General features: G+C 34.9%; 1 protein-coding gene across 1 annotated transcript in view; it reads left to right on the plus strand.

The window, feature by feature from the left end:
- Ndufs4 (NADH:ubiquinone oxidoreductase subunit S4) overlaps window positions 1-19,937 on the plus strand; it is an 82,265-nt gene that overhangs the window by 46,730 nt on the left and 15,598 nt on the right. Inside the window, exons 3-4 of the mRNA XM_048368086.1 lie at window positions 12,749-12,921; window positions 16,188-16,261. Of these exons, the coding sequence (XP_048224043.1) occupies window positions 12,749-12,921; window positions 16,188-16,261 (247 nt within the window). The remainder of the gene's footprint in view (window positions 1-12,748; window positions 12,922-16,187; window positions 16,262-19,937) is intronic.

The raw sequence follows: 19,937 nt of genomic DNA on the forward strand, positions 1-19,937 counted from the left end.
TTTTACTCTTTCAATAAATATATAGGACTTGTAGAAAATTTTACTAACTAGAAAGAGAAGCACTCTACATTATTTAAAATTTTTACATTATATTTTATATTATGATCATATTTTATATTATTATACTTAAATTATTATATCACTTTAAATTCTCATTGTAAAATTACAAATCATGGGAAAAAAAGACTTATTTGCAAATATGGCCTTAGATGTATAGTCTTGTCTCTTAGCTGTACCACCTCAAAGTTTAACTTTCCAAGTGTCGTCATTTTCTAAGATGAAAATGCCTTTTTAGCTTTCTTTGAAAATTGAGAATACCTGCATTAAACAGGAGAACACAATGCCTTCTTTATGTTCATTATTCAGTAATAATTCCATGTTATTTATCTGAAGAAAGAAGCAACCTGAAAACCTAATTGTTATCCTTAGTAGATTCTGAATTGAGAACACTATTTTCCTGAGTGTATCTGTTGTTTTGGTATTGTGTTCTAGGGGATCTTGAAAAAAATATTGGCCTCAGTTACAGTGCTTTGTCAGTCATGTGTATTCATTTGTATATAAACAGAAATAGATACATTTGCTAATGGTTTTTATCATGTCACTTGTCTTTTCCAGTAGTCTATGACAGTTAACTAATCTATATGATATTTTACGTCTCATACATAGTTTTTGAAAATTTGCAGTCCTGTACTAGATGGTACTATACAGAAAATACAAAAAGAAATTGACAGTTTAAACTGTGTTTCATGGTAGAAATGTAAAATGTATTTGTGTGTATGTGTGATATGGTAAAGATCGAACGTAGGATCCTGTGAATGCTAAATAAATGCTCTACTGCTGAGCTACATCTACAGCTTATTCCAGGGTTTCTTTAGGCCTTATTTAAATTAGTATTATTAAACATTATTATATTAGGTCTTTGTATGTAATTAACCTTTTTTAAAAATAATAATTTATTTGATGTGTGTTTGTATGTGGTTCCAAGGAATAGAACCCAGGACCTTATGCATGCTAGGCAAATTCTCTACCACTAAGCCACATTCCTTGCCCTAACTTTTTAAAAAACTGATTTTAATAGTAATGCCTATATACTGTAATGCATCTTGTAAATAGTAGAGGCACGTTCCAAGAGGTACATCATTTAGGTTGTGTCATAGGCAATCACCATAATGTCTACTTACACAAACCTATGTCACTTAAGGATGAAGCAGCAATTTTATAGCAGGATAATGGTAGAACCATTATCCTGGTGCTACTGCTTGTTCTGAAGTCTTTGATATTACTATAGCTGTTCCAGTTTTGTTTTTTAATTCTTAATTTTTTATGGCATATCTTATTTCATCTTTTTACTTTTAACTTATTTGTGAGTTTATATTTGATCCTTGCACATTATTTGGGTCTTGCTTGTCATCTAATTTGACAATAACTGCTCCTAATTCAGTGTTTAAAACATCTACATGCAACATACTTAATGAAATGATAAAAGTTTACTACCTTACTGTTTTCTGTTTGCTTCTTATTTCTGGTTTCTTTTTTCTAAGGGATTACTTTCAATACTATACCATGAGATAATGATATATTACATGACAACCATTTATCACTCTAGACTTTTGTATTCATGTTGAAATTCATATTATAGATGTTATATGTTGCATGTAATCTCATAATAAATTATTTTTTAAACAGCTTTCTTGTGAAGAAATAAAAAATAACTAATTTTTTATAATTGATAAATATTTCTTTTAGTCTAAAGAACTTCCTTTAATATTTCTTACAGTTTAGATCTCTTGCGGTAGAATATCTCAGCTTCTGCTACACCAAAAAAAATGCTTTTATTTTGCCTCCACCTTTTAAAAGATTTTTATTAGCTTGGGCTACCATAACAAAACAATTTTTCAGAGGTTTTAACATCACAGTGCCATTATATTTGGTTTCTGTTGAACACTTTTCTTCATTCTTACATGGATGGACAGGAGAAAAGGTAAGAGAACCAGTTCTCTGATGGGCTAATCTTTTAAAAAAAAATTTATTGTCAAACTGATGTACAGAGAGGTTACAGTTTCATATGTTAGGTATTGGATACATTTCTTGTACTGTTTGTTACCTCATCCCTCATTCTCCCCTCACCCCTTCCCCTTTCCCTTTCCCCCCTATGAGTTGTTCAGTTCATTTACAACAGTTTTGCCAGTATTGGTTTTGTAGTCATTTGTCTTTTTTACCCTGTGTCTCTCAATTTTGGTATTCCCTTTCAGTTTCCTAGTTCTAATCTTTTTGAGGTCACTAATCTGAAGATGAGAACCCCACCCTCATGATTTAATCTGTGCGCATTGGCCCCATTTCCAAATACCATCACATTTGAGTTTCACCTTCAAGGTATGAATCTTAAAAGGGACAAATATGCAGCCCATTATAAACTTTTCATTGGAGGTATAGTTCTAGGTTAAGGTTTTTTATTTTTAGCATTTTATTTCTAGAATTTTTTTTCTCTCAAATACAAACTCTGTAATCAGTAATTTTTTTTTGCCTCCCCATTCCTCCAAAGATCTATCATATTGTGGCTCAAGCATTAGAATGTTATCCTTGAGCAAAAAAGCCAAGTGTCAGTCCTAAATTCAAACCCCAGCACCCCCCCCCCCCTCGCAAAGTCTACTAGACTTATTTCTGTGAATTTGGCCCATTTGAGGCAGCTCATGTAAGCAGTGTCATATTTGCCCTTTTGTGACTACTTTACTTCAATTAGCATGTTTTCAAAGTTTATGTTGTATCATGTTTCTGAATTTCATTCTTTTTAAAGGCTAACATTCTATTGTATGTAATATATCCACGTTATGTTTATACATTTATCTGCTGATGTACAGACTGTTAAGTTGTCTCCACACCTTTTGGCTGTTGTGAATGGTGCTGCTATATGTCTAAGAAATGGTTTTGAAGTCCTTCTTTCATTTTCTTCTTTTTGGTAGATAACCAAAGTAGAATTATTAAAACATATCGTTCATTATTCCATGTTTAAGTTACTGAGGAACTGTTGATACTGTTTTGCACAGTTACAACACACTGTAAAACAGTGCAAAAGGGTTCCTGTTTTCTACATCCTTGCCAGTACTTAATATTTCCTATTTTTTGAAACTTGTGGTTCTATGAAGTATGAAGTTATATGTCATTGTGGTTTTGATTTACATATTCTTAGCAGCTCCTGCTGCTGATCATCTTTTCTAAAGTTCTGCTAAAGTTCTTTGTCCTTCTGAATTGGGATGCTTTTGTTCAGTTGTAAGAGTACCCAAGGCCTATCGTATGAAACTTTAACCTCTCTGTACATCACTTTGATAATAAATATTAGAAAAAAAAGTTATTTGGTGTATTCTGAATCATAACTCTGCCTGAAGGATGCCTTTTGATACACAAAAATTTAATAAAATCTAATTTATCTAGATTTTCTTTCATTATGTATGTGCTTCTGTTTTCATATCTGAAAATCTTTATCAAATTCAGTATCAAGAATATTTTCCCTATGTGTTTTTCTAAGAGTCTTATAGTTTGTGCTTACATTGAGGTGGTTTCTGTTTTTGCAGTACTGGTTTTAAACTTAGGACTTCATACTCGTTAGATAGACATTCTATTACTTGAGCCATACCTTTAGCCCAAATGTTTGATGAAATTTTAGTTTTAATATGGTGTAAGGTTGGCATACAACTTTTTCCTTTTTGTATTCGGATATTCAGTTTTTCTAAACAATTTGTGTTTCCTCATCTAATGATTTTGATACTTTTCTTAAAAAGTATCTGTCGATAGCCATTTACTGAATGATCAGTCTGGTCATTTTAGTGATTGATATTAGTCATTGCATGGGTGGACTTGGAGTTGTTCTGCTTCTGATGTTTGACCTTTCTTGTGCCTCAATTGAATGCCTGGAGTATTCAGCAAAATGGCCCTTCTCTAGCTTGTTAGAACTTCACATTACCAATTCTACTCATTGTCCGATTGTATGTACAGACTATTCACTCATCTTCCTTAACAGTGACTCTTTGGAACTCTTCCTCACAAAGGTGTGTTGCCTCAGTTGCTCCAAATACCATTGATCCCATACAGATTATTCCTATTTAGATTCTTCTTGTTTAGGTTCTTCTTGACCTCTCTGGGGATCCTGAGAACAGGATCCCTCTAGAGTGAGAGAATCTTAGAATCTGTTTTTCAGGTGAGATAGGCCAGGATTTTTTTCTTTCACTAATTGTACTTCAAGGAAAAATCATAGAATAACTTCTAGTACATCATATTTGTGTGTGTGCGCGTGCATGTATGTGTGTTTGTGCGTGCGCATGCATGTATGTATGCTATTACCGGGACTTGAATTCAGGGCTTGAGCACTATCCTTACATTTTCTTCTTCTTCTTTAGGCTCTATCACATGAGCTGTAGCTCCACTTGGGCATTTTTTCTGGTTAATTAGGATAAGAGCCTCAGGAACTTTTCTGCCTGCCCTGTATGAAAACCACAATCCTTAGATCTCAGCCTCCTGAGTAGCTAGGATTAGACTTAGCCACTGGTGTCCAGCTAATATGCCATATGTTAAGGTAATGTGTTCTGACTCTGACACTGTAAAATATAGGTTCATAAATTAAACATGTGGAAAGATTTGCCATTCCTAAACAATTTATAAAGGATCACATATCTGTATGATATTCTGGAATCATTTTTGAGCAGTTAATTACGTTTTAAGTGAGTCCTTTACATTCATGTTTTTTTCTATCAGTACTTCTCCAAGAGGAATTTAATTAGGTCAGTTTTGTTAATTGTTTTATAGTTGTTCCCACCTGTCAAAATCAAACAACTTCTCTCCTTTGTAATTTTGAATGGAAACACTAAATAAAGTCAAGCCAATTAACATATACATGTTTCTCTGACTTAAGATTACATGGTAAAAGTTGGCCTAGTTGTACATTTGTACTTTATTTCTCTTTTAGAAAGCTAATTGGATAACATGTCAGAGACCATGGAAATTCTTAGAACTTTTTTTTCAATTAGTTATAATCTTAGTGTTAACTTTTAAAAGAATTGTTACTGAGATTTTCATTGTAGTAATCTATACTTTAAAAGCAATAACTTGATCTTATCATATAAACAATTTAGCTAAGAAATTGTACTCGAACTCAGGGCCTGAGTGCCCAAGACTAGTAGTACTCTACATCTTTGAGCCACTGCTCCATTTCCAGTGTTTTGGTAGTTAATTGGAGATAAGAGACTCTGGGACTTTGCTGCCAGGCTGGCTCTGAACCACAGTCCTTAGATCTCAGCTTCCTGTATGAGCCACTGGTGCTGACAACTTAATAGATTATTAATGAGGCTGTTAAAACAAGAAGTATGAAGATTTGGTAACTGAATGCTATGTTACTTGAGAGTAATCTATGCAAAATAACTTCGTTATCATTATTGTATGATAATTATTGGAAGCTAATTCAGATAACAGCTGATAAGTATTAAGTATATGAATATATTGTTTAAAAATTTCTCTTTAATATTGTAATATTTTAATAGTATCATTTAAAAAATGTTTAGTATCTTCAGAGAATCATCTTATGCCTTCTTCCTTGGTCTGACACCTTTCCATCTTTAAGATTTAGAGTAATCTCCATTTTGTTTAGCCCCTGTGGCATTTGTCATATATTTTATTGCATTTTCTGATTTAATTCTGCCAAACATGGTATGCGAAGGTTGTGTTGTACATTTTTAGAGGTATAAGTTTATTACAGAATTTAAACAACTGACTTGTCAGTACCCCTCAGAAATTTTTATAACTTTCTTCATAAAGGACTTTAGTCATAATTTTTAAGAAAGATAGGATAGAATTTGGTTCAACATGAACCTCCAGTTGCTTATTCATCCTGTCCTTTTAAGAAAATGTCAAATAGTTAATTCTCTTGAAAACAGAGAAAGCTGTTTGTACTGTTAAACCATGTGTTTAATGTGTTATATATGAGTAGGTGCTGAAAACCCTGTTGAATAAATTAGAAAATGTCTTTTTTGCAACATAAACACTTTACATATAAAAAGAATCTAAAATGGAGGATGCTATCACAAAGTCTCTGAAAAATATTTTAATTAAAGGCATATAGAGAGTCAAGTAGTGTCAGCCTTGTAGCTTGGATCTAGGAGTAGGAATTTCTCATAGGCAATCTCAGTAAGCACTCAAACCCCTAAGGCTAATGTTTGTAACCTAGATATAGTCCACTTTGTCTATTGAAAGTATATTTGTAATAGGAACTTACAATCCGAACTGAAATGATGACCAGTCAGACTACACCTACTTCAACTCTTAAACTATGCATACTTTTGTCCCTTCTACCTAATTCTTACTAAACCTATCTCTCATGTGTACCCTGAATGTGGCAGATACTGAACTGAAGTGCTGTCTGCTCTTGACATCATTGCCATGTAAAAGTCTCTTTTCTCTGCCATATTTCTTGCCAGTAAACTTACCTGTCACTTTCACTACATTCACATCTTGCTTGAGTTCCCTTGCCAAATTTCAGTAACTATCTTTACAAAATTTTTAATTGTCCCTAACTTTAGACCTTTAATGAGTTTCTTGTTCTAAGTATGCATGCATTACTTGAAAGGAAGAGTGTTGTTGACTGCTCTTTTTTAAAGATGAGCTTAATTGTGAAGTCCAGACAGGCCTCGAATTCACTATGCTGCTGCTGCCTCTCCCTTCCTTCCTTCCTTCCTTCCTTCCTTCCTTCCTTCCTTCCTTCCTTCCTTCCTTCCTTCCTTCCTTCTCTCCCTCCCTCCCTCCCTCCCTCCCTCCCTCCCTTCCTTCCTTCCTTCCTTCCTTCCTTCCTCCCTTCCTTTTCTCCCTCCCTCCCTCCCTCCCTCCTTCCTTCCTTCCTTCCTTCCTTCCTTCCTTCCTTCTTTCCTTCCCTCCTTCCTTCCTTCCTTCCTTCCTTCCTTGTCAAAGTGAAGTACAGAGGGGTTACAGTTTCATATGTAAGGTGAGTGCATTTCTTATCCAATTTGTTACCTCCTCTCTCATTTTCCCCTCCTCCCCCCTCCCCATTTCCCTCCCCCACCATGAGTTGTACAGTTGGTTTACACCAAATGGTTTTGTAAGTATTGCTGTTGCAATGGTTTGTCTTTTTATCCTTTGTCTCCATTTTGGTATTCCCTTTCCTTCCCTAGTTCCAATACACATATATACAGTATCCAGGGTACTAAGTTCAGTTACAGTGATAGTAGGGGTAAAAACATGGAAAGGGAGTATGAGAGAAAATACATTTTTTATAAAGGGTATGGTTTCACATGGTATGTTGAAAATAATTACAACAATGATATGCCACTTGTTTCCATAACTTGGAGTTCATTTCACTTAGATCATCGTATGTGCTCATACGGGCATAGCTATTGAGCTATTGTGATCTTCTGCTAGGACTGTCCTAGACATGCACTAATTTTTCCCTATGAGGGAGTCCATGTTTCTTTGAGTCTGGCTTCACTTAGTATGATTTTTTTTCCAAGTCCTTCCATTTCCTTATGAATGGGGCAGTTGCATTCTTTCTGATAGAGACATAGATATACCATATTTTCTTGATCCTCTCATCTACTGAGGGGCATCTGGTTTGGTTCCATATTTTAGCAATAACAAATTGTGCTGCGAATGGGGCAGTTGCATTCTTTCTGATAGAGACATAGATATACCATGTTTTCTTGATACTCTTCATCTACTGAGGGGCATCTGGTTTGGTTCCATATTTTAGCAATAACAAATTGTGCTGCGAAGAACATAGTTGTGCTGGTGGCTTTAGTGTCATCTTGCTTTTAATGTTTTGGGTAGATGCCCAAAAGTGGGGCTGATGGGTCGTAGCAGATCTCTATGTTTATGTAGCCTTCTGAGGAACCTCAATACTGCTTTCCAGAGTGGTTGAACAAGTTTATATTCCTACCAACAATGTAGTAGGGTTCCCTTTTGGCCACATGCCCTGTACCATTTATTTATTTGTTTGTTTCTCCTTCCCTGCCTCCCTCCCTCCCTCCCTCCCTCCCTCCCTCCCTCCCTCCCTTCCTTCCTCCCTCCCTCTCTCCCTTCCTCTTTTTTTCCCTCTCTCCCTCCTTCCTTTCTTTTTGTCATCTGGCTTGAATACTGGGCTTGGGCACTGTCCCTGAGCATTTCAGCTCAAGGCTAGCACTCTACCACTTGAGCCACAATGCCACTTCCAATTTTCTGGTGGTTAATTGGAGATAAAAGTCTCACAGACTTTCTTGCTTGGGCTGGCTTTGAACCCAGTCGTAAGATCTCAGTCTCCTAAGTAGCTAGGATTACAGGCGTGAGCCACTGGTGCCTGGCTTCTGCTTCTTCAGTGTCAGAATTGCAGGCATGTGCCACTACATCCAGCTTTAAGGATTGTTTTTTGTACTATTATAGATCTAACATTGCTTTTCTTTTATCGCCTGTCATGGTTGAAGTAGAATATAAACACAATAATCAAATTTGGATCAGTTTCTAGCTCTGTAAAAAATTTATTTCAGCAGATAATTGGTAATGAATAGCCTGAACAGAAAAAAAATTTCTAGAAGGGATATTTTTACTTATTCACATTCAGTATTCAAAACATTCAACATTGACCCATTCAAATACAACTTAGCTAACATTACCAAAACTCCTGGTAATTTTTTTTAACTTTTCTGGATATATACTAAGAGATCTAGTAAAAATTCATCCAGAAGTGCAAAACCCTTTTATTTATTTCTCTTTATGACAAATGTAAACTGTTAAGGTTAGGTGGGTGGGGCAAACGGAAGTAATTACTAAGGGCATGGCACTTTTGTGGTTTAATAAAGGCAGAAGCTAATTATTCAGTTTTTATTTAAGTGAAATAGTGCCAAAAAAGAGGTTCCTGCAGAGCAGCTGCACTCCTTCAGTGTTACCCTAATTTACCAAAGACACAACTGTCACAAACAAAACTTTTAAACTTGATATATAGCCACAAAAGTAAGGAGTCTTTTGTTTGGGGTGCATGCAGAAGAACCCTTTATACAAATCAATGGGCAGATGATGGACAATGATGAAAATTTGATTCTTTGAAGTCATAATAGTCATTGAAATGTGTGAAATTCTGGCATTGAAAGGAGAGGGGCAGCAAGACTTTAAATCCTGGGTGGTTGCAAGAAGCTTGCTGGGAGGTTTTTCTGCATTTTTGACACCAACTTCCCATTGCTTGTTCCTTGCTTCCTTTGTTAAAAAAGAAAAAATTTGGATTCACACAAGACAAATGGGGACAGTTGATAACAGAATCGTAGTTTTTATATGTAAAAGTAATATTTTATAATGAAAATTGGTATGTATCTTAAAGAGCAAAATTTATATACCTATACTGGTACATACCTTCTTAATGATTTTTAAAATCTTACTTTTCTTTTAACTAAATTATAGAAATAAAAGTTCAAGTATTAGTTCTTCCACAATTTAAAGTATGGGAGGGTGATGCTAGAAAGTATTTGAACTATTAAATGCATCTTTGCAGTAGCAAATTTTTTACCAGGTGCCTGATTCACGAATTATGATTTGACTTACTAATTTCTGTTTTATAAAATAGCATATTGTGCAGGCAGTCTCTAAAACTTTGTTAGCATGACATCTTTTAATAATTGAAACATAAATTTCATGCTTGATCCTTAAGTTTTAAAATTTAGTAAATCCATATGTATTATCTGTAAGGTAACAGAATTTCTTAGAATTTACAGATAATTAGTAACTAGTGAGGCTTAAGGTTCTTAGGTGTCAGCTTGAAGGCTTCTTACATGTTGTATGATTTAACTGTTTTATAATGGTAGATGATTTATGAATTAATTTTTATAAGTTGTTTGTTTACCAATGAGTAATCTCATTATTGACAGCTTCCACACATACATTTCTTTTCTAAATTGATTTTTAGAAAATTCAGTTAATCTGTATATTGTAATATATGTATGTAGAGAGAATATCATTAATCAACATAGTTTAAATAATTTGTGGTGTTTTTTCTTGGTAGTGGAAGTTAAGTCACAGGTAGCTCAATGAGAACCTAGGGGGAGAGGAAAGTATTTCAGGCAGAAGTAGAGTGTAGGTGGTTTTCAAGTGCTACATTGTTTTAATGGAATCTTGGAGTAGGAGCTTTAAGCCATTGAAGTGTCCATTTAGCAAATAGGTTCTTCTTTCACCAACTGAAGCTGTGTGGATGAAATGATAACAATGGAGTGTCCTAGTTCACTTTAAAAGTGTGAGAAACCAGTTTGTCTAGACTGAAAGTGTGTCTATAGGGACCAGAAATCTTGGGGCTTCTGTGCCCTTTAGGTGTCAAGTGTGTGAGAGATGCCAAGCCTTTTATTTTCTGTCTTTGGCAGCAGCTCAACTGAGCTGCAATGCCTTACATGTCTTCTGCAGGCAAAAACTGTGATTCTATGACAAGACAATGTATGCTTTAAAATTCAGAAACTCATTGCTTTAATGCCAACTTTAAATTGGGGGAAGATATCAATAAGTAAGTTACATGAAAGATTGGTAATTATGAGTTTTGAACATAAAGAGCTTAGCAACATTTTATAGCCACTTATTTTAGAGATACTTCTCAATCTAAAACTCAATTCTGTCCCCTTTCTACTTACATGCAGTAAAAATGAGAAATATTATTTCAGTTTTTTTCAAAGCTTTTGTTTTGAGAATATTTTTATCATGCTGCATCCAGTATAGAAGAAAAAAAGCAAATATTTACTATCATCTCATTTTCATGAGTTAACCTGTGTTAAGAATTTAATGTTTCTTTCCATGTAGTTAAAAAAAAGAGTCAAATAACAACTTTCTTTGTTTGGAATTTAGCTCAGAATGGAGAGGTTGCTGTGGAATTTGGTGAAGATGCCCCACCCCACCCCCACAATTCTATAACATACTTTTGGTGTTAGTATATAGTTTGCTTCAACTATATTGAGAAAATAAGACTATTTAGTTTAACAACATTAAACAATAAGTCAATATTCAGATAGAAAATATAGTCGTAAATTCAGAGAGGATTGAACACTGAGGACCTTCCAAGGAACAGTCACTTCTAGCCATTGTATATAGGACTATGCTTTAGATACTCAGTCATCAGAATGTAATACTTCTTCTTTTTTTTTTTTTTGGTTAGTGCTGGGGATTGAATCCAGGACCTTGTGCATGGTAGATGAGCACTGTACCCTTGAGCATTATTCCTGACTGCCAAAATCTAGCATACTTAGAATTTTAGTTGAAATTGAACCTGGCAATTAGAAATTACCCACTAAATCTTAAATTTACACTTAAATTTTTTTTTTTTTTTTTTTGGCCAGTCCTGGGGCTTGGACTCAGGGCCTGAGCACTGTCCCTGGCTTCTTTTTGCTCAAGGCTAGCACTCTGCCACTTGAGCCACAGTGCCACTTCTGGCCATTTTCTATATATGTGGTGCTGGGGAATTAAACCCAGGGCCTCATGTATACGAGACAAGCACTCTTGCCACTAGGCCATATCCCCAGCCCTACACTTAAAATTTTTGTACCACTTGCATTTATTTTGTTTTTACTCATCACAGATATACAGAAACTTAAACTAGTATAGGCACATATTCAAAGTTTTATATTTGTGTAAATATTTATATGGATTATTTTGGTAGTTTCTCTAAATAGACAAGCTGTGACAAAGTAACCACCTCTTGTTGGTGCAAATGGTGACATAATTGTGTTAAGTAGAATGTTGGTTACCAATTCAGTAACTTTAAAGATTTCTATTTTGGATCTTGTACATACATGGAAAATTAATCACCTCACAAATGTACCTAGTGTTTCCATAGTATCTAATGAAGCACTAAGTATTCATACCAATTATATGGTTAATAGCATTGATAGTCTAAAACTACAAGAGAGAAGTAGAGGGTACATAATGATGAAGTGAAAAGGTTAATTTTTGTTTAGTTTTGTTTAATCATTTTCATGCCAAGTCTTTCTTGATTTTTAGCTGATAAGCCTCACATGTGCTATTCAGCTGTTTTCTCACTGACACCCTCAGCCCTGATGATTTTTAAATGCTTCATTTATAAAAATAAAATGGATGATCCTAATATGTTTTTACTTTGTTAGAATGTTTTGCAAACAGTGGATAAAAGTATACAAAATTATAGTTAAGAAACTTACCATTGTTTTCATTTCACATTTCTGCAAAAACTGTACGACTTTTTGGCTTAATAAATCAGACTTTGAGTCAGATTTACCACATCATCCTCAATATATTTCACCAAAGGAAGATAAAATGCCAACTAAAATTGTTATTGGATTTTTTTCTATTTAAAATTTAGTTACTTCTTGTATTCCTTTACTTTTAATAATCTTTTAACATTTTAAATCTTAGAACGTGAGTTATATCTGCTCACAGTACAAAAGAATATTGACTAATAGGTTCTTATACCAACAAACTCTCTATAGAAATGCTAGGTTGGGTGTAGCACAATGACCAAATACTTACTTACCTGGTGTACAGGAGTTCCTAGATTCAAATAATCACCACCACCATCAGTCAGTAAATAAATGGAAGGAAGGGACAAAGGGTAGGAGGAAAAAAGGAAAAGGAAGGGAGGAAGGATCAGGATAATAATATAAATAAGCCAGAAAGTCTATCCCAATTCATAAACATTTAGAGAGAATTGCATAAATATATAGAGTAATAAAACTACAACACTGACTATGTAGCCTGTTGAAACTTGTGTGCTTGTTTTCTTTAGGATATCACAGCATTAACTGGTGTTCCAAAAGAGCATATCACAACTAGAAAGGTCAGGATATTTGTTCCTGCTCGAAATAACATGCAGTCTGGTGTAAACAACACAAAGAAATGGAAGATGGAGTTTGATACCAGAGAGCGATGGGAAAATCCTTTGATGGGTTGGGCCTCAACGTAAGTACTTTGGTTTAAAATGAATCTTGCTTTCAGTTTTCTTTTTCAATGTAGATTTTTCTTTTGAAAATACTTATTTTCTTGTAGTTTAGAGACAAGTTTGAGCTGTATGCTAGTGGCTCATGCCTGGATTCCTAGATAGTCAGGAGGCTAAGATCTGAGGATCTTAATTCCAAGCCAGCCCAGGCAGAAACATCCATGAAACTCTTATCTCCAATTACCCACCAGAAAGTCAGAAATGGAGCTGTGGCTCAAGTAGTAGAGTGCTAGCCTTGAGTACAAAGGCTAAAGGACAATGCCCAGGCCCCGAGTTCAAGCCCCAAAACTGTCACCCATGAAAAACGACAAGTTTAACTTAATTTCTTAACTTGTTAATTTTTCAAAATTATTTTTAAGCAGTCGTACAAAGGCGTTTCAATTCAACCTATCAGTTTATGAGTATAATGTATCTTGATCAATGTCACTTCTTCCAGTGTTCAAACTTTTATGTATAACATTTTCACCATGCTTTTTGATGCTGTTAGGTTTCACTCTAACCAAAGACATAGATAGCATATATGATTTTCTTAAAATATGTTTGCATAAGTATTGTTAGTGTGGAATTCAAGTTCCATATATTAGTCTGAAGTATTACATGAATGGTATTAATAGTTTAGTATCATTTTGATGTGTTTTTAAATTAAAAGTAGAACCTCATTTTAATGTATATTTTACTAGAGATGTACTGGCATCAGAGCTCAAAAGTTAGTTAATTTTTCTATCAGAAAGAATGACATTGCCCCATTCATAGGAAGTGGAAAGACTTGGAAAAAATCATACTAAGTGAAGTAAGCCAGATCCAAAGAAACATAGACTCTATGGTGTCTCTCATTGCTAATAATTAGTACATGTCTAGGATAGTCCCAGCAGAAGATCACAGTAGCTCAATAGCTATGTACATATAAACATAGGCTAAATGAAATGAACTCCAAGTTATGGAAATAAGTAGCTTATCATTTTTGTTGTTATTTTCAACATACTATGAGAAATTAGGCCTTTTTCTTTTGTTTTTTGTTTTTTCTCCCTATTGTTTTACTCCTGATGTCACTGTAACTGAATTTGTTACCCTGGGTACTGTATGTTTGTTTCTTGGAACTAGGGAAGGGAAGGGGACCATCAGAATGGAGAGGCAAAGGCAAACCAATGCAACAGCAATACTTAGAAGATAATATGCTGTAGACTAACTGCACAACTCAGGGGAGGGAGGAAGGGAGCTGGGGAGGAGGAAAGGTGGGAGAAAACGAGGGAGAAGGTAACAAGTTTGATTTTTTTTTTAAATGTACTTACCACCTTACATATGAAACTAACCCCTCTGTACATCACTTTGACAATAAATTTAAAAAATTGGATATAGAATCTCAAAAATATATGAAAAACAAAAAAGTTAGCTAATTTGAAGAAAACCAATGATTAGAAAATTCTCAAGGGATTTTTTGGGGGGAGATGGGGTCAGTGTATCTCATTTGTTAAAATATTCTATGTTGCAGTTTGGATAGAATTGTATTAGGTGAATGATATATAAACAGTTTTTAGGTATTTCCATACCTTTAAGATTTTATGTCTTAGGCAACATGTAGTCATTTTGTAAATCACATGCTTCTAGAAATGTCAGCTGTTTGTATAACTTTCTTTATACCCCAAAATGTAAGTGTTCTTGTTATTTTGAGTTTACAAGATTTTAATGGGTTTTTGTCTATTCTAGGATTCACTATAGAATGTATTTTCAGCATAGTACAGTGATAAGCCATTGTTTATTTTTGCAAGGTATATTCTTGTTTCTGGGTAAATCACTATGTAAGTATATAAGGTATGTCCGTGCAGTTTTGTATTCCTAGTACTCCTGAGAGTTTGAGGCCAGGCTGAGCTACATAGTGGAACCCTGTCTCAGAAGAGGAAAGGAGGGAGGGAGGGAGAGTAGGAGAGGAAGGTAAGATAGAGTGTTGTAAAGTAGAAAAAACAGTATGTTTTCCTCAAATCCATGAATGGCTCATGGCTGAGGTACATATATGAGAGCTTAACAAGAGAATAGCATACTGATTTATTTGTTTTATATGTCATGGGAGCCTTCAAATAAAGAACTAAAAAACAGAGAAGTCAGTGGTATTCAACATACATTTGATGCAGTTGTATAGAAATGTGATGGCAAAGGGGCTATACTCTAATGGTATATACTGAGGGAACTTAGCTAAGCCCATTTGTTTAGGTTCTTGATTTTATCCTTCTGTTTTCAGAGGTAAAGGTATTTCTTTCTCTGGGTACCAAGTAGGTACTTTTATAATGGGGATCTGAAAGCCTATTTCAGAGGAAAGTCAGAGAATTTTGTTATATCCTGCTTCACACAAGAAAGACAAGAGAACACTATAGAGATCTTGCTCTTTATATTCTCAATGCCAAGATGCCATATTTGGGGGTAGCATGTCCTAAACGCTTTTCAGTAGATTAAAGAATTATCATTTTGCTATGCCTGCATAAATGTTCACATGATCATCATAACATTTGTAGAAATAGCACAATTACGTTTTGAAATACTTCATAATTAATTACTACTGTTGGAATTGGAAACAAAGGTTTCATTACCAATTTAATAAGTTCATCATTTAACTAAGGAATCTATAGTTCAAACTAATGGCTTGGTTGTAGTTTGGGTTCTCGATCTGCTTATATTTAATTTTATCATTTTGTATGTAGAGCATATGAAAAATATTTAGAGCCTGGTCCAATATCACTAACATATCTAGATATGTTAGTGTAGATTTATAATTGTGTGTGTGTATGTTACTGGAGATTGAGCCCAGCATGTACCTCTAAGGCATATACCTAGCCTATAATTTTTCCTTTTATTGAGAGAAATACTTTATTTCATGTAAAAAGAAATATTTATATTATTGTTGTTGTGCATTTACTGGGGATTGAACTCAAGGGACTTGATACTGGGGTTTGAACTCCAGGCCTTTCACTTGTCTTTGCTTGCTTGGCTGATATTCTACTATTTGAGCCACACCTCCAAACCAGCTTTGTTGTGCTGATTTTGGAAGGTAGAGTCTCAGACTTTACTGCTCAGGCTAGCTTTCAACTAAGATCCTAGGTTTATATCTAATATACCAGCATTCATCTAATGGTGTACCTATTTGACATCATAGTAACTATATTTTCTGATTTTTTTTTAAACATTAATTTGTGTGGCTGAAGCTTAATGGTAAATCTTAGAAAATGTTTCTTTCTTACAGGGCTGATCCTTTGTCCAACATGGTTCTAACTTTCAGTACTAAAGAAGATGCGATTGCTTTTGCAGAAAAAAATGGTAGGATTGATCTCTCTTTACTTTTTAAGCCTTTTTTTTTTTTTTAAGCAAACGAGTTGACATACCAGTTTTATGTTCGTAACCACTTAGGAATAAAGTATTTGACTTGAAAAAAGTGTTATTTATTTTTACTTTATTTTATTTCATTTTATTATATTTTATTTTTTTTCAAGTCCTGGGGCTTTAACTTAGCTTTTCTGCTCAAGGCTAGCACTCTGCCACTTGAGCCACAGCTCCATCTCCAGCTTTTTTGATGCTTAATTAGAGTCTCACAGGACTAACTTCAAACCATGATCCTCAGATCTCAGCCTCTTGAATAGTTAGGATTACAAAGGCATGAGCCACTCTCACTTAGCATATTTATTTAGTTTTTGTGCCAATACTGGGGTTTGAACTCAGGAGCCGTGTTCTTTCTTTCCTGTTTTACTCACAGATTGTTCTCCACCACTTGAGCCATGTCTCTAGTTCTGCCGTTTTGCTCGTTAAAGATTATAGTCTCACTAATTTGTCTGTCCAGGCTTACTTAAAGCCAGGATCCTCAAAAAACCTCAAAGTAAAAGCAGATACCCTGCTTGCAGGAAGGAATAAGAGAAATACTAGGGCTCTTTGGCACAAGTCAAAACTTTCTTAATAAAGACCCAGGAGTACAAAAAAAATCGAAGGAACACAAACAAGGCCATACTAAAGCTACCAGCGCAAACATGTTCAATGTAGCATTATTTACCATAGCTAAAATATAGAAGCAGGGCTGGGGATATGGCCTAGTGGCAAGAGTGCCTGCCTCGGATACACGAGGCCCTAGGTTCGATTCCCCAGCACCACATATACAGAAAACGGCCAGAAGCGGTGCTGTGGCTCAAGTGGCAGAGTGCTAGCCTTGAGCGGGAAGAAGCCAGGGACAGTGCTCAGGCTCTGAGTCCAAGGCCCAAGACTGGCAAAAAAAAAAAAAAAAAAAAAATATATATATATATATATATATATATATATATAGAGAGAGAGAGAGAGAGAGAGAGAGAGAGAGAGAAGCAAACCAGATGCCCTTCTGTAGATGACTGGATCAAGAAATTGTAGTATGTGGTATGCACAATGGAAAGACTTGGAAAAAGTCTTGGAAAAGACTTGGAAAAAGTCATACTAAGTCAACTGAGCCAGACCCAAAGGAACATAGACTATGTGGTTTCCTTTATTAGTAAATGTCTAGGATAGTCCTAGGAGAAGATCACAGTAGCTCAATAGCTATGTTCATATGATCACAAAAGATGATGCTGAGTGAAATGAACTCCACGATATGGAAACAAGCAGTTTATCATTGCTGTCATTATTTTTAACGTACTATGTGAACATTTCTTTTTCTTTTGTTTATTTTCCCTATGGCTTAGCCCCTGTTATCACTGTATTTGATTTTGATACCCTGGGTATTGTATATATGTTTGTTTGAATTAGGGATGGAAAGGGGGAAATCAAAATGGTGAGACAACAGGTAAAAGATGAACCAATGCAACAGCAATGCTTACAAGACAATGTGTTGTAAACTGACTGTACAAATTAGGAGGGGGGGAAATGGGAAAAAGGGAAAATGGGAGAAAAACGAGGGAAGAGGTAACAAGTTTGACAAGAAATGTACTCACTACCTTATATATGTGACTGTAATCCCTCTTTACATCACCTTGACAATAACAATTGAAAAAAAAAAAAAGACCAGGATCCTTAGATCCCAGTCTCCTGAGTAAGTAGAATTATATGCATGGGCCACTGGCACCTGGTTTATAATAAATCCTTCAACATGTTAATTCAGTATTTTATGATTAATTACTAATAATTATGATTCAGCATTTTAGATTTTTTTTTTTTTGGCCAGTCCTGGGCCTTGGACTCAGGGCCTGAGCACTGTCCCTGGCTTCTTCTTGCTCAAGGCTAGCACTCTGCCACTTGAGCCACAGCGCCACTTCTGGCCATTTTCTGTATATGTGGTGCTGGGGAATCGAACCCAGGGCCTCATGTATACGAGGCAAGCACTCTTGCCACTAGGCCATATCCCCAGCCCCAAGATTTTTATACTATATCAAAATACCTCCCTGAAAAAACAAAATGTAATGCAGAATGTTCCATGTAAAAGACAAACTGTACTTTGAAGTAGGGCAAGGAATAAGATCATTCATCTACCACCTGCCTTACTTCTGACTTACCCCCCCCCCCCCGAAAAATCACTAACATTTGATTGATTATATCATTATTTGGCTTATTCCTGTTTTGACATTTCTATTATTTAATTTTCTTATTTTGAACCCAAATTTGGTGCCTAGTATTTTTTTTCTCGGCTTTTTTTTTTTTTGTATTTATTGTCAAAGTGATGTACAGAGAGGTTACAGTTTCATATGTTAGGTCTTGGGTACATTTCTTGTACTGTTCGTTACCTCCTCCCTCATTCCCCCCTCCCCCTTTCTCTCTCCCGCCATGAGTTGTTCAGTTGGTTTACACCAAACAGTTTTGCAAGTATTGCTTTTGGAGTCGTTTGTCTTTTTATCCTTTGTCTCTCAATTTTGATATTCAGCTCTTTAATTACTTACTCTAAAGTCTTCCTTTAAGCCTAAATGTCTACACTTGCTGCTTTTCTTTATAATGAGCATAATCTCACCAATACAATTGTACTGAAGCCTTAAGAATATGTTAGCTCTTGGGATAACCATGTTACCCCACTAATAATGTGATACTCCTTTGGTTTATGTTGATCTTGTTATCAACGGAAATGTAAATATCCCTTTTTGTCATTTTCTGCTGTTTAATCAACACATGTAGTAGTAGAAGGAAGCTTGGAGCCAGACCAGCCCGAATTCTAATCTCTTTTGAAGCTCTGTGATTTTGGAGTAATTCCATAATGGACTCTTTTCTTCATAATCAAAATAGGAAACCTTATGAAATAGGAATATCTGGGATAGTTCCTAATATAACAGACACCTAGCTATAATTAGTTCTCATTCTCTCCATTCTTCACCTGGTATTTGTGCTTTTTGTTCCCTTAGATTGAAATGCACACCACTGGGTATTTGTCACTAATGCATTATATATGACAGTGCATTTTAGAAAAACTCCCATTTAGCATAAAGATACTCAAGCTGTTCAAATTAAATTTCAGTGGGATATTAGTTACCTAGTTGGATAAGATAATGTCTTAAGTGCATTGTTTACTATAAGGCACTAAAAAATTTCATATTAATAGTAACTTGTAATACATTTGGCACATATTAACATAGTATAGAAATTATCTAAGACATGTGCTTTCTCCTCTACTGTTACATAGCTTATTAAAATCTAAAACTAAGGGTAAGAAATAGGAGATAGAACATGTGCTTAGCATATACAAGGCCCTGGATTGGACCTCAGCACTGTGCCACAAAGAAAGTCTAAATCCAGACTACCTGGATTCAAATCCACTCTAGGTAATTATTACTTTCTATTTCCATTTTCCTCACATATGAAATGAGATTCACTGTGAGAATTAAGTGAGTTAATAAAAATCAAAGTGATTAGAATGGGGCCTAACAGGCAGCAAGTAAGTAATAGTATATAAATATATCCTACTATGATGTTTTTTCTAACAACCTTTCTCTAAGAAATATTTCCTAAGTATAGTTTCTTATTGACATGTTTTTGGCAATTTCTAAATTTATTAATTTAA

This window comes from Perognathus longimembris, chromosome 19, assembly GCF_023159225.1.
Source record: "Perognathus longimembris pacificus isolate PPM17 chromosome 19, ASM2315922v1, whole genome shotgun sequence".
NCBI classification, from domain to species: Eukaryota; Metazoa; Chordata; class Mammalia; order Rodentia; family Heteromyidae; genus Perognathus; species Perognathus longimembris.